Source organism: Cervus elaphus, chromosome 13, assembly GCF_910594005.1.
Source record: "Cervus elaphus chromosome 13, mCerEla1.1, whole genome shotgun sequence".
NCBI lineage: Eukaryota > Metazoa > Chordata > Mammalia > Artiodactyla > Cervidae > Cervus > Cervus elaphus.
In genome coordinates this window covers 8,056,566-8,080,215 of record NC_057827.1, presented here as the reverse complement: position 1 = coordinate 8,080,215, position 23,650 = coordinate 8,056,566, and the positions used below count along the sequence as shown (strand labels likewise).

General features: G+C 40.9%; 1 protein-coding gene across 1 annotated transcript in view; it reads left to right on the top strand.

Moving 5' to 3' along the window:
• Nucleotides 1-23,650, top strand: part of GABRB3 (gamma-aminobutyric acid type A receptor subunit beta3) — a 271,733-nt gene that overhangs the window by 214,768 nt on the left and 33,315 nt on the right. Inside the window, exons 5-6 of the mRNA XM_043922453.1 lie at nucleotides 5,248-5,330; nucleotides 7,840-7,977. Of these exons, the coding sequence (XP_043778388.1) occupies nucleotides 5,248-5,330; nucleotides 7,840-7,977 (221 nt within the window). The remainder of the gene's footprint in view (nucleotides 1-5,247; nucleotides 5,331-7,839; nucleotides 7,978-23,650) is intronic.

Below are 23,650 nucleotides of genomic sequence, written 5' to 3'. Positions count from 1 at the left end.
TCAGTTCACTTCAGTCGCTCAGTCATGTCTGACTCTTTGCAACCCCATGGACTGCAGCACACTAGGCTTCCCTGTCCATCACCATCTCCTGGAGCTTACTCAAACTCATGTCCTTTGAGTCGGTGATGCCATCCAACCGTCTCATCCTCTGTCGTCCCTTTCTCCTCCCACCTTCAATCTTTCCCAGCATCAGGGTCTTTTCCAGTGAGTCAGCTCTTCGCATCAGGTGGTCAGAGTATTGGAGTTTCAGGTTCAGCATCCTGAGAAGGATGCTCAGTTGGTCTGAATTATTTGATCAGGTCCTTTAACCTCGCATTTGAATTTATATTCTTGGAAAAATGATTGATGTCTCCACTGCCTGGTACTCCTGGAGTCAATACAGAATTGGAGATAAGTGTAAGTTACATGGGAGTAGTTGCAGAAGGCTAAATGGCTACCCATAAGGCAGTGCCCTGAGTGTGCAGCTGTTCTGTGAGCATAAGTAGCAACCATTGCCAGACTTCTCAGACATTTGAGCATCCCCAGTGCAAGCCAGAAGTCACACAGGAGGTCCTGCTAACTTGCTCCTGGTCCTGTTTAACAAGATTTTAATTAAAAGGCCATGACGTCAACAATGGCAGCATTGTGCTCTGATCCTCATGAGCATGGAAGCCAAAAAACTCACACGCAGGAAAATCAGCCTGCTGAGGATTTATTCTGCAACTGAAGGATTCACAGACACCCCCAGGCTGTCAGCACATGGAGTATCACCCAAGGATCTTGACCAGTGGGCCCAGGTAGCCTCTCAGGATGTCAGTAAAAGTGCAAGGCCAGAGCTCCTACTGGCAGTGCTTGCAAGAGGGTGAGTGTCCCCTCTGGCTCTGAGATTTAGGGGATTGAAACCAGGAAGGGCCAAGCCACCTCTTTTCCTTTCCATGTTTTCCTTGAGTTCTGCTCTGCCTGTTACTCCTGGTTCCCACATTTTCTAAGTCATTTCTGCTCAGTGAACATCTACGGGACACCTGCTGTGTGCCTGTGGCTGTTCTTCTAAGTACTGATGGCTCCAGGGGACCAAGCTCTTCTCCAGGTCCATCTAAGGATGAGCAAGGAACCTGCAAGTCAACAAATGGAAGGAACGGTCCTAAGTGTGATGACAACAATAAAATAGGTGGTGAGAGGAGAGACGGCAGAACTGAAATACTTTGGTTCTGCAAGTCCTCGGAGAAAGCTAGTTAAGGACATTTTAACCTCTGTTCTATCTGGTGTTAACCATGAATATAAAATATCCGTGCAAGTGGGGAGGAGAGTGTGTGTATTGCCCTGTGATTCAGTGTAGGTGTGGGTCCCAGAGTCCCCGTTTCCCAGCAAGGACAGGGAGCACTGTGGTACCTTGGCCAAAGAGCTGGCATCTCAGGTAAGTGTTGGTGGTAATAGTAGATGCGTACCTGACCAGCCAAGAGCAGTGTTTTCATCACAGCCTCTCCAGTGCCCTGTGGAGAAATCTGAGTTTGTGCAGATTGACAAAATCTTCATGACAGAAAGAGTTTGCATCTGCCCTTACTATTCTTTTTAATTGTTGGAATTTTAACAGTGGAAGTGCCGACACCAAAGTACATCTCATAAGCTTGACATAATTGAGAAAGTAAGAACATTTTGACCTGCTGAGAGCCGTTCTTTCCAGAAGTAGTTTCTAAACGGTGTCCAAAGATGGCAGATGTTCCATTACAGATTTTAAAATTGCTGAGATGATACTCCCCTAATAAAGTACACATTATTCCTTGACTTTTCATACTTTGGACTGCTAAACATATCTTTAGGGATATATCACTTACGCAAGACTACCTGCTAAACTGTACCATATTCCACAAGGGGCAGAATGCCGCTGCTGTTACTGCCGGTGTAGCATGGAAATATTCATTTTCTCCCTTTACATGGTATATTTCCAACTTGTCATATATATGAGACATATGCACGGATACAATTTATGTGTGTGTGTATTTTGGTGATCATATATGTCATAAATATGTACATATGACATATTTCTATACCATACTTGCTCTTCTTTGAAAAAAAGAAGCAGGTTTTTAAAAGGTGGATATATTTTGTAATTTAAGGCAGACAAGGTATCAAGGACATAGAAGAGTGAATGCAGGTTTCAGATTGGCTGGATCTCAGTGCCACACATGCCTTCCAGTAGCATTGTATGTGACCAACATCCTTACTGTTTCCAAGCCTTGGTTTGCTCATCTTCAAAATGGGAAGAAGATGAATACCTCTACAGTGTGGTTGTTGTGAGATGGAATGCATGAATACTCAAGTACTGAGCTCAGAGTTTGGCACAAAGTGAACTCGCAACTAATCTTATGTAAAGTGCAGATGTGACTGCATGCTCTGACTGAAAAAAGAGGATCTACTGGAGAGAATCTTCACCCAATATTTCTTATTGACTTCACCACTATTTCTTAGAAATAGGAGTGGAATTCTCAGCTTTCATATGGAAGTGGAGCTGGTTGTTGGTTAAAGTCACTTTTCAGGACAAATAAAATTGATTAGAAAAAATATGAAATGTGTGTGCCTGTGTGTGCGTGCACACATGCTTGCATGTCAGGGATTATGCAGCTAGAGCTTGGATGCTACTGGGGCTTCCCTGCCTTTGGTCCATCTTCATTAACTAGACTTGAGTTCTCAGTTCTGTAGACTATGAAATTCCCTCCTATGGCTTCTGCAAAGTCCCTGGGGTACAAAATTTGGTCATTTCACTGCAAAAGTCCAATCTCCAACCTGCTATGAGTTTAGTCAACATGATTGATGGTGTGGAGGCTCTGGCCTGCTCTGTTCTTCTTGATCTTTCTACTCCCCTGTTTCTTTTTTTCTTGCCTTTTTGTCTCAGTGGGAGACACTGTGTCCTGAATAGGCTCTCATGACTTAACTTTCCACCACAAGAGGGTTTTCTGTGTATTTCTTCCATAGGAAGAAGAGTAGTGCATAGATTTTATACCTTATTCCCCAAGTCTGTAGGAACAGGACTCCATATGATAGTCAGTATGATACCAGAAGACAGGACAGCAGCTGTACTGAGGATACTCACCAATTCTACTAGCTTCATGATTCCCATTTCCAATGATTCCTATGAAATACTCTACATAAGTCACAATACATGTGAGTCCCTCCACATGTGTGTGTGTGTGTGCATGTGTTTTAATGATGATAATTGGGAACAAAAAAGGAAAAGAAACAAAAATGGTTATCTCGGTTATTGACTTGTGAAGTGAATAGGTACTAAAACATGTAGGAAAGTTTTAAAATTTGAGCATTTCCAATAGAGATCTTTTTCTCCTCTTTACAAAAATTTATAATTTTAACAGAACTTTATTCTAATTTTGCCTTATAGGCATCTTGCAAGGATGTCGGGTTGACAGCCTGCCATAAAACATGTCAGAATTTCAAAGTGTGAGGCTTGTTCTTCAGTTGGCTAGGAAGTCAGATGCTATAGAAAAATATACCAAAGAGCTATTTGTTGACTTTGGATAGAATGTAATCCACTCTTTGGAATGATGATTGGAAGTGTTATGACATTTGGAAAGGACATACTTTCACCACTGGTGTGGATCTTACAGCATATGTCTGCACGGCACTTGCATGCTATTTGTAGAGCAAAAAATAGCATTGACCCATCACTGCCAAATAGATTGATATTTTCCCTCACTGTACTGCTCAGCCGTTGGAAATTAGAATTTTCCTCAACTGCTGCTTAACCCAGTGCTAATAGAAGGACATGCTTTCCTCTGTTCCTTTAGCACCTGCATTTAGGATCAGTGAGACAATCCTAACATAATTGGCACATGCCTGGTGTCTGACACATGTTTTGCAGCAGAACTTGCTCATGTTGCCTAAGTGGTAGAAGGTTTATTATGAATGATGTTCACATGGAAGTCTATCCAGAGAAAACTCGATACTAGGCTTTGAGAAAGGTAGACCTTAAAAATGTCTGGAAGTTCTGTGTAACTCCAGGGATCTCAGGAGAAGACATTCTCACTTCTTCCTGCTTGAGATTCACCACTGAATGAGCACAGTCCGGGCTTCCATTCACACAACTTCCACATTAGCTCTGATACACTGTTCCCTGAGGTGTGTTGTGCGTGTCCGGCAACACGTGTGCTGTGGCCCAGCCTTAGTGCTGCTGTCTCCTCATCATTGACTCTCTGCATTGTGTCCACCTCTGTTATGCTTTCTTATGCCTGACTCTCCAGTTCAAAAATGGCATCACAAACCTCTAATTCATGAACTTGAAAACTCAGCTCTATTCTCATCTTTAATTCATCCCCGTGAAAGGGAATTCATTTAGCTCTGTTTTGCCTTTTGTCAAGCTGCATCCTAGACTCTTGGTCGACTCATTATTGGCTGTCCTTGAATCAGGGACCCAGCCCAGTATGTTAAGCTGGGTCTGTGGTGCAGAAGGGCTGGCAATTCTAGAAAGAGAATAAAACATGGTAGCCTAATCATTGCATTTGCAACAGAGGCTTTGAGTAGGTTGGTGTCTCTAAAATGAGGCTTTTGGCAGAGTAGGAAATGAACTTAATGTTTCTGATCTTCATGTACAGTGGGTTTAACCATTGCCCAGTAGAGGCTTAACTATCCTTAGGTCACAATACAAATCCTTTCTATGGTTGCAGTTGACCTCAAGAGATACTAACCCACTGAATTTTGATTCATAATCAATAATGTGGAAGCCAAATATTCTCTTTGAAAAGATAGATGATCTTGTGGTGAAAAGGCCTGGAGTATTATTAGCCCAACAGACAACTGTAATAAAATAGAATCAAGTAGAAGTTTGGCTCAGAGTTCCAAAGTGTGGCCTGTGGATTGGGAGCTACATGAATATTTCACACTGAAAGCAAAAAAATTCAGTTTTAATCTAAATCAAAGGTGTTACCACCAGGTATATTTTCTCTGTGCAATAAAAGTTAGAGTGTCACTAGACAAGGAGACAGAATAAAAATTGAAAGTAAGTGCTTCCTAAGAAGCCCCTTTCTCTGCCCCAGATTATTCAAAGTTAACAAGATAAAATTATGTATATATGTTGCTGTTTTGGATAAAGCAGGCCTGCAGTATAATGAAAAGCTATTCATTTAGTATATATCATGAAATATATTTAATCAGGTATGCTTTGAGGAAAGGGGTCCTACCTTCTGGTTACTCAGTGTTTATCTAGGAGCAGTTTTTCTGCTGTATTTCTCATCCCATCTGCCCTTTCTCTGTGTGTTTCAGAATCACGACGACTGCAGCGTGCATGATGGACCTGAGAAGATACCCCTTGGATGAGCAGAACTGCACCCTGGAGATTGAAAGCTGTGTGTATCTGTATTTCTTTTTCATCCACTTTGTGTTTTAGGCCTTCTTATCATTATTTGGCAAGGCATATATAATTTTTTATGACATAGTTTTTAACTGTCTTAAAGATGAGAGGTTTAATCCTCCACTCTGCAAATTTTGCTTTCATGATAGAGAGAGGGCAAGAGAGAGAGACAGAGACAGAGAGGCTCAGTATAAAGAGTTCTCCACTCTAATTTGACTAAGAGTCTGTCTGCTGTGCTGAAATAAAAGAAGACAAATGCTCTCCATCTCGGTCTCTTCGGTGAGAAGCAAATGAACTCTGAGAGGCAGTGTCTCACAATTGTGCTTTATCATGCAGAAGTTGCTGTGCTCCCGGGACCCTCTGCAGTTGGCGTAAACCTCATTTCACATTAGGAGCTTAGCTTTACAAGCCAGCTATTTTTACGTCTTGGCAATTTTCTTCAATTTGAAGAGTATTCAGATGCCTTATTGATAATGCAGTGTTGAGTAGCACTTCTCTTGTGGGGCAAGAGTTGCATCCACATAGTCTCAGAAGCAGATGTCCTGCTCCCTGACCTGACCCCTGGCATACCCAGATACGGCTGCCACCACCGTGTCTTCTCCTGGTCTGCTGTACATCACTTCATTGTTAGCCTCAGGTGGATTTAAGTTGCCAGCATTTGTATTGAATTCGGAGGGATGGCAAATGACTGACTTTGCCATGCGTTTATTGCATGTATGGTGAGAAGTGAATGTCTTAGTGGATGAACACGCCGGGGAGCTGCCCTGGTGGCAGGCTCGTGTTTACACCTCTTGATGTGCCCCTTGCTTCCACACAACACGATGGCTGTGATTGCTGAGAGCTGTGCTTTCAGAAGGTGAGGGATGTGAGATCATGCCCGGGGATGCACAGGATATTTAGCATGAAGACTTCAGGGAAAGATGATGTTGAAGGGCTAATAGTTGAAGGGCTACTTTAGGAAGTTAAGTAGATTCTGTGTGGTCAGAGGACACAACTCCAGTGAGTTGATGAAAGTTTCAGGAAGGTAAATTTGGGATCTAAGTGAGGGAGCAGCTCCTATTCCAATTGGGAACCATAATGAGTGGCCTTGGAGACTGTAGATTCTATTACCACAGTCTTTAATTGAAGTGGAGGATGGGCAGGAAGGTCCTTTTTAAAGCAGTTGAACAGAGGAGGGATTCTCCCAGTTTTCTGGTGACCTGACTACACATGTATGCAAAATCTTTTATTAAAGTCAAGATGCAAATGTATGAAAGAGTGGGCCACTTGAAGACTTGGATGTACCCTCAGAGGGCATGTAAGCTCTGCACACAGCATGCTGGTCTGAACCACAGCCAGAAGGCCAGAGAGGCCTGTGTGTGCAGGGGAGGGGGCATGTACAGAGGGGTCAGCCTTGTCGATTCTTGGGGCCCTTGAAAGGATTTTGGACTTGTTTTGCTAGTTGCATTGGGAACGTCTGAGGGCTTTAAGCAGAAGCGTGACTTGGTGAGATCTGTGCTTTATTAGCGATCACCATGACCACTGGCTGAGAATAGAGTGCCATGCAGTCGGAAGGGAGGGTGGAGACAGAAGGTGTGCCCACCGTGATCCCGGAGGGAGCACAGCAGACAGACCAGGGACAGCGGGGACTGTGGGGGCAGTCATCCCCACAGCTGTGGTCTGTTTGTATAATGTCAGATATTTCGTATCTGCCTCGTATTATGTGTTCAAATAAAAAAGTTTTTATATTCATAGGCTGTTTTTCTACAGGTGTGATTTTTAATTGACTTTACCACTAAAGTTGACCCAATTCTTTAGAAGACTCCTGAGTGCTGCAAATAGCATCAGATACTATTGTCCTATTTAGTCATTGTCAAGAAGCATTGATTGATTACCAAGTGAGCACAAGACCGTGCCAAGAGTTGATTTTGAAGCTATAATCTGGCTAATAACCATTCCTCTTTCTGCTGAGAGCACTGCTCAAATCTCTAAGGGCCAAGAGAGTCCCCACAAAAGGCATTTCTAAGGTCGGCCCAGCTCATGGCCAGGAACACCTTATGACACCATCCAAAATGGCCCGGCAGTTGTGAAACATGGATTGGGCAAGTTCACCCTCAGTGTTCTAACCTTTCCATAGTTGTTGAGAGAGCTGCCTTTCCAGAATTCTTTAGAGTTTTTACTTTTTCTTCCAACCATCTTATTCAGTGCTGTGAGTATGTTTTTACTTCATTTCTGTGCAAAGTCCAGGTCAACCCCACAATTAGGCTTTCCAGGCAGAACTTTGATCAGAGTGCTCAGCCTCTCCAGTCTCTCTGCTTTTCAACACCAGCCTGGTCCAAATCGGACAGCAAAGGTAACACAAGAATATCTAAAAGTTAGTTCTTCTAATGATAATGCAGAGACAAGCACATCAATACATTCCCTTCACATGTGGGCAAGCTGTTACTTCTGTTTTACTAGTGACAGTTTCTTTAGACAAAATGATGCTTCACTTCTGTGCTGTCCCTGCTTCTGTATCCTGGCAGATGGCTACACCACAGATGACATTGAGTTTTACTGGCGCGGGGGTGATAAGGCTGTGACCGGCGTGGAGAGGATTGAGCTCCCACAGTTCTCCATCGTGGAGCATCGTCTGGTCTCCAGGAATGTCGTCTTTGCCACAGGTGAGCCCTGTGTCCCCTCACGCTCTCTGGAGGGATACTGGCTGCCTGGGCCACATTGCTGTCATTGTGAAATACTCTGCTGCTGATTCACAGTGCTCGGTCCCCCAAAAAAGGACCATCATCAGTCATTCATCATCTTCTGTGCCCCTTTTACTGTATCTAGAGGGAATGGATGAGCTCTGATGGGTAGGAAGGAACAGCTGACCGGGAGGTACTCTTGTGTGCTTGTTACTGAGAAGTTAAAAGGCTGAGGTTGAATTTAACCAACCATTGTTTGATAACATAAACAACTTTCTCTCTGGGCAGACCAGAGGCCACTGACAACCTTGGAGGCAGGAAGGAAGGGGAGGGAGGAAGACTTGAGGAGGCAAGCGCTGTGCTCTCCAAAGTAAGAGATCTCCCGTCTTCTGGGCTGGCAGTCAGCCCCGGTTCCAGGAACATGAGCCCCTGCCGTTAGTGGTGCCTCTTCAAACACAGTCATCTGCTCCTGCTGTCATCTGGGAAGCTGTCCCATCCTGGGTTTCATTGTCATCTTTGTTTCAACTGTCCGAAGACTGAGAAGTCTGTGCTTGCTGAGGTTTTTTTAGAACTTCCCTTCGTGTCTCTTACAGTGGGTGGTGCTTTCTCAGTGTTCTTGCTAAAGGCTGCGTTGTAGCTGAGAGGATAAAGGGAAGTGCTCTGTAAACTGAAGGTTGTCCTAAAGGCCACAAACTCTGGGTGGAGGCTTCTCAGTGAGGGCAGAGCGGGGACCTCCCACCTCAGCGTTTTCTTGACCTTGCAGCTTAAACCACACCAGGTGGAAAGTGGTTAGCCTGGTCTTGTGCCGGCATTCCTGTAGCCCATGGCCTGCACTCTGCCTGTGGCCTCTAGCCGGAGTGCCCGGGACTCACGGCTGCCTGTCTCCCTAACCTGGCCACCTTCACTCTTCGGCTTAATCGAGATGCTCTCCCTCAGTGAAGGCTTCGGCCTCTGCTCTGCCCACGCGCTGCCTCCCAGGCGGGCTGAGGTGACGGCTCTGCGCCCTGGCAGTGCTGCGCCAAGCCTGTAGGAGGGGCCTGGCCTGGGCACAGCTGGCCACGCCCCTCGCCTCCTCCTCGTGGGATGCCTGCTATGCCACGGATATGCAGCCGGTCCTCATGGGGCCAGCTTGCCTCCTCTCTGCCTATCCTCGTGGACCAAGGAATGTGCAAGCAGACAGATGCCTGGATGTTTAAGATCTGTCTTCATGCACTGCGACCTTCTCCTGTGTCTCAAGACGTCCTGCAAACATGCCTACAGTCTCTAGAGAAGACACATGGCGGCGCTCACCTTGGGTGGGTGGGAGGCTGGAAGGCACGTGGGCTTATCATTAGGGAGTAGTTTCCACAGCCAAGAACATTGCCTTGTGATGTGTTGCAGAAAATGATTTTTTGCTTTTAAAACTGGGTTTCAAACTGTTCCATGCTCCAAGTGATGTGAGCAGCGGTCTGCTCAGAACTGAGGGATAGTCTTGTCTCACTGTAGGAGTCCTACCTGTGCCTGCCTTTGTCTAGAAGATTGCAGACAGGGCTGATTGGGCACTGCCTAGAGGCCCTTTTGTTGCATTTCCATGCAACCTCCTTAAAAGCCTGATGAGGCGTCTGTGGAGGGTAGGTGCTTCCATGTGGAAGTGCAACCACATAGAATGGCCTTCCTGAATCCTTTTGCTTAAAAGCACTTGGAGGCACATTTTTCTAGGTGCAGTCTGTTTTTCTTTTAAGTATGGTGGAAGGTATCCTAAACACAGCTGGAGATGATACACACTGCAGAAATGGGGGCAAATACTTAAACTCATGATGCTGAGAGTGAGCCTGCCCTCAGAACATGATGTTTAGTCCTCTTTTCTGTTCTTGCTAACTTTCTGCATTCACAGGGTGTCACTGGGGGCTCACCATCAGTTAGTTTATCAGTATCAGTTGGTTTAAACCTCTCATCCTTCAAAAAGCCTGCATTTTAAAACTATTCTAATTTGCTTACTTATGTAGAAACATCATAGGACACACTGTTGCAAAACTATTTCGAAATTCAATATTATACTAATTATTTCCTTTCCATAAGTCTTCTGAATTAATGAGATTTCGATCAGTCAACTGGATTGAAGGACTCTCAAGCCTGAAAGAGAATTCTCAGGAAAGGGATTTGGAAAGACCCAAAGCCCTGGCTTCCCTTATGGCTCAGATGGTAGAGAATCCATCTGCATTGCATGAGACTCAGGTTTGATCCTTAGGTCAGGAAGATCCTCTGGAGAAAGGAATGGCAGCCCACTCCAATATTCTTGTCTGGAGAATCCCATGGACAGAGGAGCCTGGCAGGCTACAGTCCATGGGGTGGCAGATAGTTGGATGCAACTAATGCTTCCACTTTCACTTTCAATGCCCTGGAGGTTTCTAGAGATGCCCCTTCTCAGGGTCTTAAGGGCAAAATTCTGAGCCTCACCCACCTCTCCCTCCTCCTGTCTCTTTAAGGACCTTGTGTGTGGCTCCTTACCATGGTTTCCCAGGGGGTACAGTCCTAATCCATCTCCTGAGTAACATGGGTTGCAGGCTTCAGGGCAGAAAAGACATGAATATTCACTTCACAGAGTCATGAATATTCACTCAACAGCTGGCATAAACAAAGCATGGGGCTGAACTCTGGGTCAGAGAAGGAACAGGGCATGACTGGTCCAGTGGGACTGCTCACAGCCAGCAAGCATTCAGCAGCGTGCCCTGGACAACATCAGGTAGCCTCTTACCTAGAGGGGTGTTTAACAGGAATTAAGTCACAGTAAGAGAGCTCCTGTTCAAGAGACAGTATGTAAAAAACTTAGACCCTGGAGCCAGAAATGCCAGAGCTTAAGTACAGACTCTGGAACTTTCTAGCAAGGTGACCTGCAGCAGGCAATCTCTGAAAAAAAATTAAGCTATTGATGATATCTATCTGGCAGAACTGTAGAGAATTGCGTGAGTTGGTATCAGTAAAAAGCCTGGAATAGTGTTCCGTCTGGTGAACACTGATTGTTCTGGGCTGTGCTTCATTGCTCAGTCGTGTCCAGCGCTGCAACCCTACGGACTGCAGCCTGCTAGGCTCCTTGTCCATGGGGCTTCTCCAGGCCAGAATACTGGATTGGTTTGCCATGCCTTCCTCCAGGGGATCTTCCCCATCCAGGGATCAAACCCAGGTCTCCTGTATTGCAGGTGGATTTTTTACTGACTGATCCACCAGGGAATCCCTGATTAACTTTCATCAATTAAATTGTGTGGGTCCAGAAAACAGATACTCTAGTGGTTGCCCAGAGCTTTAAATATTAGAAAATGTATGACATTATTCTCCTGAATTATTGAAAATGATGTAACTGACTCCTAATTGTTATCTGATGGTTTCTTAAGAATAGCACTTGTTTGGGGCTCATATCTGTATCCCTAATACATATTCTAGCATCTAGCACATGCAGTAGTTTGAAAACTGAATGTTTATAAAATTATGAGATGACATTTCACGGTCATTACTAACTATGTATTCAACCCTAATTAAATGAATCATTTCTTCAAAAGAGATACTATATAAATTAATAGCATTATATATTCAAATATTTAATGTATTAAAATCTAATTTAAAAAGAAAAATCCCCATAAAACCTCACTGTACTTGGGGAAGAAATTAAGTATATCTCTGTCCAGAAGGAAGGAGCTTTGTGCCATGAGTGCATTTTTAAAGACAACAAAGAAATAACTGAGTTAGTTCATCTCAACAAATAATTATTCAGTTTCTGCCATGATTCAGCATACAGGTTTTGGAAAAAAATATTTTGATCCCTCTTATAACTCAAAGAAAATGAAGTAAGACTTTATTACTCACTCTGACGTCTGTCCGAGTCTTAAAGATCTTAATGATCTGGATAAACACAATGGTGTGGGCATTCACCTAGAGCCAGACGTCCTGGAGTGTGAAGTCAAGTGGGCCTTAGGAAGCATCACTAAGAACAAAGCTAGTGAAGGTGATGGAATTCCAGCTGAGCTATCTCCAATCCTAAAAGATGATGCTGTTGAAGTGTGGCATTCAACTTGCTAGCAAATTTGGAAAACTCAACAGTGGCCACAGGATGGAAAAAGTCAGTCTGCATTCAAATCCCAAAGAAGAGCAATGTCAAAGAATGTTCTAACCACCACACAATTGTACTCATCTCACATGCTAGCAAAGTAATGCTCAAAATCCTTCAAGCTAGGTGTAAACAGTACATGAATGAGAATTTCCAGATGTTCAATTGAATTTAGAAAAGGCAGAGGAACCAGAGATCAAATTGCCAACATACATTGGATCATAGAAAAAGCTAGAGAATTCCTAGAGAAAAAAGCTAGAGAAAAACATCTACTTCTGCTCCATTGACTATGCTAAAGCCCTTGACTGTGTGGATCACAACAAACTGTGGAAGATTCTTAAAGAGTTGGAAATACCAGATCACCTTACCTGCCTCCTGTGAAACTGTTTGCAGGTCAAGAAGCAACAGGTAGAACTGGACATGGAACAACAGACTGGTTCCAAATCGGGAAAGGAGTACGTCAAGTCACCCTCTATATTGTCACCCTGCTTATTTAACTTCATGTGAAATGCAGGGCTGGATGAAGCACAAGCTGGAATCAGGAGTGCCAGGAGAAATATCAATAACCTCAGATATGCAGATGACACTAACCTTTTGGCAAAAAGCGAAGAGGGATTAAAGAACTTCTTGATAAGGGTGAAAGAAGAGAGTGAAAAAGCTGGCTTGAAATTCAACATTCAAAAAACTAAGATCATGGCATCTAGTCCCATTACTTCATGGCAAATAGATGGGGAAACATGGAAACAGTGACAAACTTCATTTTCTTGGGCTCCAAAATCACTTTGGATGGTGAATGGAGTCATGAAATTAAAAGATACTTGCTCCTTGGAAGAAAAGCAATGACAAACCTAGACAGCATATTAAAAAGCAGAGACATTACCTTGCTGACAAAGGCCCACCTAGACAAAGCTAATGGTCTTTTCAGTAGTCATGTATGGATGTGAGAGTTGGACTATAAAGAAAGCTGAGTGCCAAAGAATTGTTGCTTTTGAACTGTGGTGTTGGAGAAGACTCTCAAGAGTCCCTTGGACTGCAAGGAGATCAGACCAGTTAATTCTAAAGGAAAACAGTCCTAAATATTCATGGGAGGGACTGATGTTAAAGTTGACGCTCCAATCCTTTGGCCACCTGATGCAAAGAAGTGACTCATTGGAAAAGACCCTGAGGCTGGGAAAGATTGAAGGCAGGAGGAGAAGAGGACGACAGAGGATGAGATGGTTGGATGGCATCACCGACTCAATGGGCATGAGTTTGAGCAAGCTCTGGGAGATGGTGAAGGACAGGGAAGCCTCGTGCACTGCAGTCCATGCAGTTGCAAAGAGTCAGACAGAACTGAGTGACTAAACCACAACTGACTTCTAACTGTAACAGTGGCATGCTACATTACAATCCATACCAACTTGCTTTCAAGATTTTTCACTAATGTCCCAGGGAGACTGGTACATGATAATTCAGTTCAGTTCAGTTCAGTCGCTCAGTCATGTCTGACTCTTTGCAACCCCATGAATCGCAGCATTCCAGGCCTCCCTGTCCATCACCAACTCACGGAGTTTACTCAAACCCATGTCCATCGAGTCGGTGATGCCATCCAACCAGCTCATCCTCTGTTGTCCCCTTCTCCTCCTGCCCCCAATCCCTCCCAGCATCAGGGTTTTTTCCAATGAGTCAACACTTTCCATGAGGTGGCCAAAGTATTGGAGTTTCAGCTTCAGCATCAGTTCTTCCAATGGACACCCAGGATTGATCTCCTTTAGGATTCACTGGTTGGATCTCCTTGCAGTCCAAAGGACTCTCAAGAGTCTTCTCCAACCCCACAGTTCAAAAGCATCAATTTTTCGGCACTCAGCTTTCTTCACAGTCCAACTCTCACATCCATACATGACCACTAGAAAAACCATAGCCTTGACTAGACGGACCTTTATTGGCAAAGTAATATCTCTGCTTTTTGATATGCTCTCTAGGTTGGTCATAACTTTCCTTCCAAGGAGTAAGTGTCTTTTAATTCCATGGCTGCAATCACCATCTGCCGTGATTTTGGAGCCTAAAAAATTAAAGTCTGACACTGTTTCCACTGTCTCCCATCTATTTCCCATGAAGTGATGGAACCGGATGCCATGATCTTAGTTTTCTGAATGTTGAGTTTTAAGCCAACTTTTTCACTCTCCTCTGTCACTTTCGTCAAGAGGCTCATCTTCACTTTGATGAAGGTTCATCTTCGCTTTCTGCCATAAGGGTGGTGTCATCTGCATATCTGAGGTTACTGATATTTCTCCCAGCAATCTTGATTCCAGCTTGTGCTTCTTCCAGCCCAGCGTTTCTCATGATGTACTCTGCATATAAGTTAAATAAGCAGGGTGACAATATACAGCCTTGATGTACTCCTTTTCCTATTTGGAACTAGTCTGTTGTTCCATGTCCAGTTCTAACTGTTGTTTCCTGACCTGCATACAGGTTTCTCAAGAGATTGGTGAGGTGGTCTGGTATTCCCATCTCCTTCAGAATTGTCCACAGTTTATTGTGATCCACACAGTCGAAGGCTTTGGCGTAGTCAATAAAGCAGAAATAAATGCTTTTTGGAACTCTCTTGCTTTTTTGATGATCCAGCGAATATTGACAATTGATCTCTGGTTCCTCTGCCTTTTCTAAAAGCAGCTTGAACATCTGGAAGTTCACGGTTCACGTATTGCTGAAGCCTGGCTTGGAGAATTTTGAGCATTACTTTACCAGTGTGTGAGATGAGTGCAATTGTGTGGTAGTTTGAGCATTCTTTGGAATTGCCTTTCTTAGGGATTGGAATGAAAACTGACCTTTTCCAGTTCTGTGGCCACTGCTGAGTTTTCAAATTTGCTGGCATATTGAGTGCAGCACTTTCACAGCATCATCTTTCAGGATTTGAAATAGCTCAACGGGAATTCCATCACACCCAGTAGCTTTGTTCGTAGTGATGATTTCTAAGGCCCACTTGACTTCACATTCCAGGATGTCTGGCTCTAGGTGAGTGATCACCCCATCGTGATTATCTGGGTCATAAAGATCTTTTTTGTACAGTTCTTCTGTGTATTCTTGCCACCTCTTCTTAATATCTTCTGCTTCTATTAGGTCCATACCATTTCTGTCCTTTATTGATCCCATCTTTGCATGAAATGTTCCCTTGGTATCTCTAATTTTCTTGAAGTGATCTCTAGTCTTTCCCATTCTGTTGTTTTCCTCTATATCTTTGCATTGATGGCTGAGGAAGGCTTTCTTTTCTCTCCTGGCTATTCTTTGGAACTCTGCATTTAGATGGGAATATCTTTCCTTTTCTCCTTTGCTTTTTGCTTCTCTTCTTTTCACAGCTATTTGTAAGGCCTCCTCAGACAACCATTTTGCCTTTTTGCATTTCTTTTCCATGGGGATGGTCTTGATCCCTGTCTCCTGTACAATGTCACAAACCTCGGTCCATAGTTCATCAGGCACTCTGTCTATCAGATCTAGTCCCTTAAATCTATTTCTCACTTCCACTGTATAACCATAAGGGATTTAATTTAGGTCATACCTGAATGGTCTAGTGGTTTTCCCTACTTTCTTCAGTTTAAGTCTGAATTTGGCAATAAGGAATTCATGATCTGAGCCACAGTCAGCTCCTGGTCTTGTTTTTCCTGACTGTATAGAGCTTCTCCATCTTTGGCTGCAAAGAATATAATCAGTCTGATTTCGGTGTTGACCATCTGGTGATGTCCATGTGTAGAGTCTTCTCTTGTGTTGTTGGAAGAGGGTGTTTGCTATGACCAGTGTGTTGTCTTGGCAAAACTCTATTAGCCTTTGCCCTGCTTCATTCCGTACTCCAAGGCCAAATTTGCCTGTTACTCCAGGTGTTTCTTGACTTCCTACTTTTGCATTCCAGTCCCCTATAATGAAAAGGACATCTTTTTTTGGTGTTAGTTCTAAAAGGCCATATAGATCTTCATAGAACTGTTCAACTTCAGCTTCTTCAGCATTACTGGTTGGGGCATAGGCTTGGATTTCCATGATACTGAATCGTTTGCCTTGGAAACGAAGAGAGATCATTCTGTCATTTTTGAGATTGCATCCAAGTACTGCATTTTGGACTCTTTTGTTGACCATGATGGCTACTCCATTTCTTCTAAGGGTTCCTGCCCACAGCAGTAGATATAATGGTCACCTGAGTTAAATTCACCCATTCCAGTCCATTTTAGTTCGCTGATTCCAAGAATGTCAACATTCACTCTTGACATCTGTTTGACCACTTCCAATTTGCCTTGATTCATGGACCTAACATTCCAGGTTCCTATGCAGTATTGCTCTTGACAGCATCAGGCCTTGCTTCCATCAGTCGCATGCACAATTAGCCCAAATTAAAGCATAGGAAAACTGATGCTCAAGAGTGTTAAGGATTTGACCAAATTTACATAGTAACGCTAGAAAGGACAGAAATTAATCCACAAGATTCCTGACAATTAGGAAATTCTGATATATTTTTTGATGCAGATTCTAAGAGCTAGTATTTTTAAGCTTTATTTAAATGATTATTTCCCACACTTTAGTATATTAATGTTACAAGGTTTGTTATACAAGGTGTAGACAGTTGAGATGACAGACGATGTCTGTGGTGCCCACCTACAGCATCTGTGTCTTTCCTTTCTTTACCTCCCATATTAAAGGGCTGTACATTTTGATGAGCAGTGCTTTTATGCAAGTCTCTAAAAGTAGACTTTGGGAAAATTCTTAATCCAGGGACCTAGAATTGATTCATCCAATGTCCAGAAATCCTCAATGGCAAGAAGTGTGTCTCTGCCTTCTATCTACCATGGATTTGGCTGGCAGATTAGTGGCCGTGAAACTTTTTTTTAAATTTTTACTGAAGTGTAGTGGAATTACAATTGTGTTAGTTTCTGGTGTACATCAAAGTGATTCAGTTTTATATATATATATATGTGTGTGTGTGTGTGTGTGTGTGTATACGTATATACTTTTCATATTGTTTTCCATTATGGTTCACTGTTAGATTTTGAATATAGTTCCTTATACAGTAGGACTGTGTGTAGTATTGTGTATCTCTTAATCTCAAACTCAAACCTAATTAGTCCTTCCCTTACCCTCTTCTGCTTTAGCAACCATAAAATTGTTTTCTATGTCTTTAAGTCTACTTCTGTTGTGTAAATGAGTTCACTTGTATCATATTTTAGATTCTACATATAAATGATAGCATATGGTATTTATCTTTGTCTGACTTACTTCACTTGGTATGATAATCTCTAGATCTGTGCTACTGCAGTTGGAATTATTTCATTCATCTTTACGACTGACTCATATTATATGTATATATGTGTATAGAATCTTTATCCATTCATCTGTCGATGGACATTCAAGTTGCTTCCATGTCTTGACCTCTGTAAATAGTGCTCATGCCACACTGTTTCCCCGAATCCACTTCCTAGCTCCAGAACCTGTGACGTCTTGCCTTTGCCTGCAGCACAGAATCCAGTGTCCTTTACCATGGATCCAGTTCTAGCTGTAACCTCTCCTCTTTAGTTTAGCTCTTAAGCATTCTCAGCACAGAGCTTTCTTTTAGTTGCTGCATTCAGCTCTTCTTCTCTCCTCCACTCACTCCTGCATACTGCCTGAAGACTTTTGCCCCTGTTGCAGCCCACATCTGATGTTTCTCTTCCTCTTTTTCCTATCCATATCAAATACATTCATCAGTGGACAGTTGAATGGGATAATAGAGTTTAAATTATTTTGTGACTACCTTCTTTAACTGAACATTATGCTTGTGAAATCCATTTGTATCACTATGGTTCATTTATTTTCCTTGCCATGCGTGTTTGTGTGTGTGTGTGTGCGCTAAGTCACTTTAGTTGTGTTGGAGTCTTTGCAACCCCATGGACTCTAGCCCACCAGGCTCCTCTGTCCATGGGGATTCTCCAGACAAGAATATTGGAGTGGGTTACATGCCCTCCTCCAGGGGATCTTCCCAACCCAGGGATCAAACCCGGTGTCCGCATCGCAGGCAGATTCTTTACCATCTGGGCCAGCAGAGAAGCCCTTCCTTGCTATGCTGCTGCTGCTGCTGCTGCTAAGTCGCTTCAGTTGTGTCTGACTCTGTGCGACCCCACAGACGGCAGCCCACCAGGCTCCCCCATCCCTGGCTATGCTACTGTGTAAATGCAACACAATTTATTTTTCCAAGCTATTACCTGTGAAACTTTCCGAGTAATGACACTGTGAACGTTCTTGTACTTGTTTTTGTGTGTGTGTGAGTAAATGTGCACATAAATGTTGAGAATATGCATTAAAGCATCACTATGAATGTTCAAGCTTGATGATTATGCCACCCTGTTTTCCAGCATGGTTTTACCAATTTACATTCATAGCAGTAATGCCTGAGTGTACCTTTTGCCCCATTATATCCTTTATAATAATTCACATGGAAGTCACCAGTTGAGTGCTGAGTGATATCTTATGGTTTTAACTTCATCTTTCTGAGTGCTAGCATGACTGAGCACCTTTTCCTAATGGCTCTTTGGAGATTCTCTTTTGTGAAGTACCTATGCAAGTCATTTTTGTAAATTTTCTGTCAATAATTTATTGGAATTATAAATTCTGGATGCAACATTATACAGATTATAATGTGTTACAAAAAATGTGCCTTCACATTGAGACCTACAGTGTACCTGGAATTGATTTTTTTTTGTGTGTGAATGTTGTGAAAGTTTTATTATTTTCCACAGGATCATTGCTCTTAGAGCAACACCTTTGTCATAAATTGTGTATGCATGGACAATTTTGGACTTTCTTTTCTGTGCCATGGGGCTTTATTTTTCCATCTTCGTACCCTTCCTTCACTGTGTTATTACTGTAACTTTAAGTAGAGCAGATTCTCCCTTCTCTTTCTTTTTGTTTTTACTTTATATGGCCCTTTATTTTTCCATATGACTTTTATAATCAGATCATTAATTTTTATCTTGAAAATGATTTGACTTTTTATTAGAAATATGTTAATTTAGTGAAAAGTGAACTTGTTATAATTCTGTCAATCTGTATATATTTTATGTCTCCATTTATTTTGGTCTTCTTTAATTTGTTTCAATAGCATTTTAGAGTTTTCTGTATAGAAATCTTGTACATCTTTGTTAAACTTCTCTGTATGTTTGATACTTTCTGGTGTTATTATAGATGGTAAAATTTTCTTAATGTAATTTCTTATTTGTTGCCTGAAAAACATAATGATTTTGTATTGAATAACCTTGCTGAAGTATTTATTATTTCTTCTAATTTGTCTGAGATGGTATTTTTACCTATTCCCAAGCCCTGGAGGGTCTTTGTACACCAGGATTCCATATTTCCTCATTCTAAATTAAATATGCTATTGTCATTATATATTATAATTTTACTATATTTCAAATCCTATACATTATTATTGTTATTAGATGCAGAAAGTTTTCATTTAGGTGTAATTATAAATAATCCTCTTTTCTTTGTTATTCATTCTTTTCTTTACCTTCAAGTCTATCTGGAAATGTTTCCTTCTGCCTTAAAAGAATATTTTTAAAATATTTATTAAAAGAAAAAATTTTTTGTACTAAGTGTTCTTTTTAAGAGATATTCTTCACACTCATGTATATTCTTATTTTTTTATTTATTTATTTTTCATTTATTTTTATTAGTTGGAGGCTAATTACTTTACAATATTGTAGTGGTTTTTGCCATACATTGACATGAATCAGCCAAGGATTTACATGTGTTCCCCATCTCGATCCCCACTCCCGCCTCCCTCCCCATCCCATCCCTCTGGGTCTTCCCAGTGCACCAGCCCTGTAAAATGTTTTCTTTAGTGTAAGTCTCCTGGTCAGATTTCTTCAAGTTTTTTTTAAAACAATCTGTATATGATTTTATATCATGTTTATTCTTATAGGATGAATTTACTGGTTACAGAAAGATAGATTAGCATTTTTTCCTTTTCCATTTGAAGATATGACTTCATTTACCCCAGTATCTATTGTTTCTATTGAGAAGAAAGTTGTTGGTCTAATTGGTGCTGCTTTCAAATTAATCTATTTTTCCTCCCCTGTCTAGATACAGTTATAATTTTTATCATTGTTTTTTATTTCATTGCCATTTATGATATACCAAGGTATAGTTTTCTCTTTAATTATTCTTCTTAGAGTTTGTAGATCTTCTTGAGGTCTTTCAGCAGTTTAGAGCACCATCAGCCACCATTGCTTTTGCTTCATTTTCTCTCTCTTTTCCTCCTTCCAAGATTCCAATTTCAATTCTGACAATTCCAACTTTGGATCTTGTCACTATATCTTCTAAATATCTCACATCGCTTTCGAATTTTTTGTTTTATTTTCGCTTCATGCTTCACTCTGGAAATTTTCTTCTGGTTTTTCTTTCAGTTCAATAATTCTTTCTTTGTCTATGTCTAATCTGGTAATATTATATCTGAGGAAAGTATAGATAAAATTCAAAATCTATGATGATGTTTTCTTTTTTTTCAGAGAGAATTTATTCTTTCTTCTCTCAGGCAGCTAGAGGCACTAGCAGTCTAAACTAGCTTCATTTACTTTCTGGGACTTGGTAATTCTGAGTTCAGATTCATTCCTTGGGTATGCTTGAATCCTTCTGATTTATCTTTATATTTTGGACAGAGCTCTTTGGAATCCCTACTTGATGGTGTCTGTCTCCAGTTTTTGCTCTCTTTGTTCCATGAGTCTCAGATGTTCTAATTAGCTTCTCGTCTTTCTGTAAACTACATCTACCTGAAGCATGGAACTCACCTCTCTCAGTTTAACTTTTCTCCCAAACCTTGGCTCAGATATTTACCAAGTTGTTATCCCTCCAGTGCCTCTAAGGAGATGTATTTAAGTTTTCTCCATTTTTTTCCAGTTGTTTCCAGTGGAAGGGTTACGTATTCCACAATATTCAAACACCATAGCATATGTTTTCACTCCTCTCTACTGTTGCAGAAAAATTTATGGTTGTTTCAATATTTAATTCTTACTTAGCTATGACTATTAGTTACATGAGAGTAGAAAAGAAGAAAATTTGGGATACATTCCTTACAATCACATTTCATAAAATATGAATCATTTAATTCTGTATTTTTCTGATAATGTTATAGAGAGGAAACACAGCTGTAATAGTGTACTATTAAAGAAAGCATTATAAAGCTCAAAATCAAGAGATCTGAGTCCTTGGTTGTAAGGACTGTGAAGGAACCGTGAAAATGTGAGCAGAGTACTTCAGTAGCAGACAGTAAGGGGATTAGGTTAAAAGAAATACTGGGTTAAGTTCAAAACTGAGTGATGATGAAAACTTTCTGTTAAGATACGTGAATTTTCTATTCTTCAAAAATCAGCTTCCTGCATCTATTGAGATTATTAAATGGTTTTTATCTTTCAATTTGTTAACATAGTGTATCACATTGATTACTTTCCATATATTGAAGAATTCTCACATCCCTGGAATAAACCCAACTTGATCATGGTGTATAAGCTTTTTGATGTGTTGCTGAATTCTGTTTGCTAAAATTTTGCTGGGAATTTTTGCATTTATGTTCATCAGTGATATTGGCCTGTAGTTTTCTTTTTTTGTGTTGTTTTTTCTGGTTTTGGTATCACGGTGATGGTGGCCTTATAGAATGAGTTTGGGAGTGTTCCTTCCTCTGCAATTTTTTGAAAGAGTTTTAGAAGGGTATGCTCTTCTCTCAGTGTTTAATAGAATTCTCCTGTGAAGCCATCTGGTCCTGAGCTTTTGTTTTTTGGGAGGTTTTTGATCACAGCTTCAATTTCTGTGTTTTAATTGGGTTGTTCATAATTTCTACTTCTTCCATTCAGTCTTGAAAGATTGAACTTTTCTAAGAACCTGTCCATTTCTTCCAGATTATCCATTTTATTGCCATATAGTTGTTCATAATAGTCTCTTATAAGCCTTTGTATTTCTGCATTGTCTGTTGTAACCTCTCCTTTTTCATTTCTAATTTTGTTGATTTGATTCTTCTCTCTTTGTTTCTTGATGAGTCTGGCTAAAGGCTTGTCAATTTTGTTTATTTTCTCAAAGACTCACCTTTTAGTTTTATTAATCTTTACTATTGTTTCTTTCATTTCTTTTTCATTTATTTCTGCTTGGATCTTTATGATTTCTTTCCTTACTAATTTTGAGTTTTTTTTGTTCTTCTTTTCCCAGTTGTTTTAGGTGTAAAGTTAGGTTGTCTATTCGATGTTTTTCTTATTTCTTGAGGTAGGATTGTATTGCTGTAAACTTCCCTGTTAGGACTGCTTTTGCTGCATCCCATAGGTTTTGAGTTGTTGTGTTTTCATTGTCACTTGTTTCTAGAAATTCTTTGTTTTCCCTTTTGATTTCTAAACAACCGGTTGGTTGTTTAGAAATGTATTGTTTAATCTCCATGTGTTTGTGTTTCCTACAGTTTTTTTTCTTGTAATTGATATCTAGTCTCATAGCGTTGTGGTCAGAAAAGATGCCTGATATGATTTCAACTTTCTTATATTTACCGAGGTTTTATTTGTGACCCAAGATGTGGTCTATCCTGGATAATGTTCCATGTGCACTTGAGAAGGTGTATTCTTCTGCCTTTGGATGAAATGTGCTGAAGATATCAATGAGATCCATCTCATCGAATGTATCATTTAAGACATGTGTTTCCTTATTAATTTTCTGTTTTGATGGTCTGTCCATTGCTGTGAGTGGGGTGTTTCCTACTATTATTGTGTTTCTGTCAGTTTCTCCTTTTATGTCTGTTAGTGTTTGTCTTATGTATTGAGGTGCTCCTATGTTGGGTGAATAGATATTTACAATTGTCATATCTTCCTCTTGGATTGAGCCCTTGATCATTATGTAGTGTCCTTCCTTATCTCTTGTAATCTTCTTTATTTTAAGGTCTGTTTTGTCTGATATGAGGATTACTACACCAGCTTTCTTTTGCTTCCCATTTGTGTAGAATATATTTTTCCATCCTCTCACTTTCAGTCTATATATGTCTTTAGGTCTAAAGTGGGTTTCTTGTAGACAGCATATATATGGGTCTTGTTTTTGTATCCATTCAGCCATTCTGTGTCTGACAAAATTCAGCACCCATTTATGATTAAAACTCTTCAAAAAATGGACATAGAAGGAGCCTACCCCAACATAGTAAAGGCCATTTATGATAAGCCTACAGCAAACATTATTTTCAATGCTGAAAACTGAAATCATTCCACCTAAGATCAGGAACAAGACATGGGTGTCCACTTTTGCCACTATTATTCAACATAGTTCTGGAAGTCCTAGCTACAGCAATCAGAGAAAAAAAAAGAAGTAAAAGGAATCTAGATTAGAAAAGAAGTAAAACCTTCACTGTTTGCAGATGACATGATACTGTACATAGAAAACTCTAAAGATAGTATCAGAAAATTACTCAAGCTAATCATGAATTTAGCAAAGTTGCAGGATACAAAATCAATACACAGAAATCACTTGCATTTCTATATACTAACAATGAGAAATCAGAAGGATCAATTAAGGAATCAGTCCCATTCACCATTGCAACAAAAGAAGAATTAAATATCTAGAAATAAA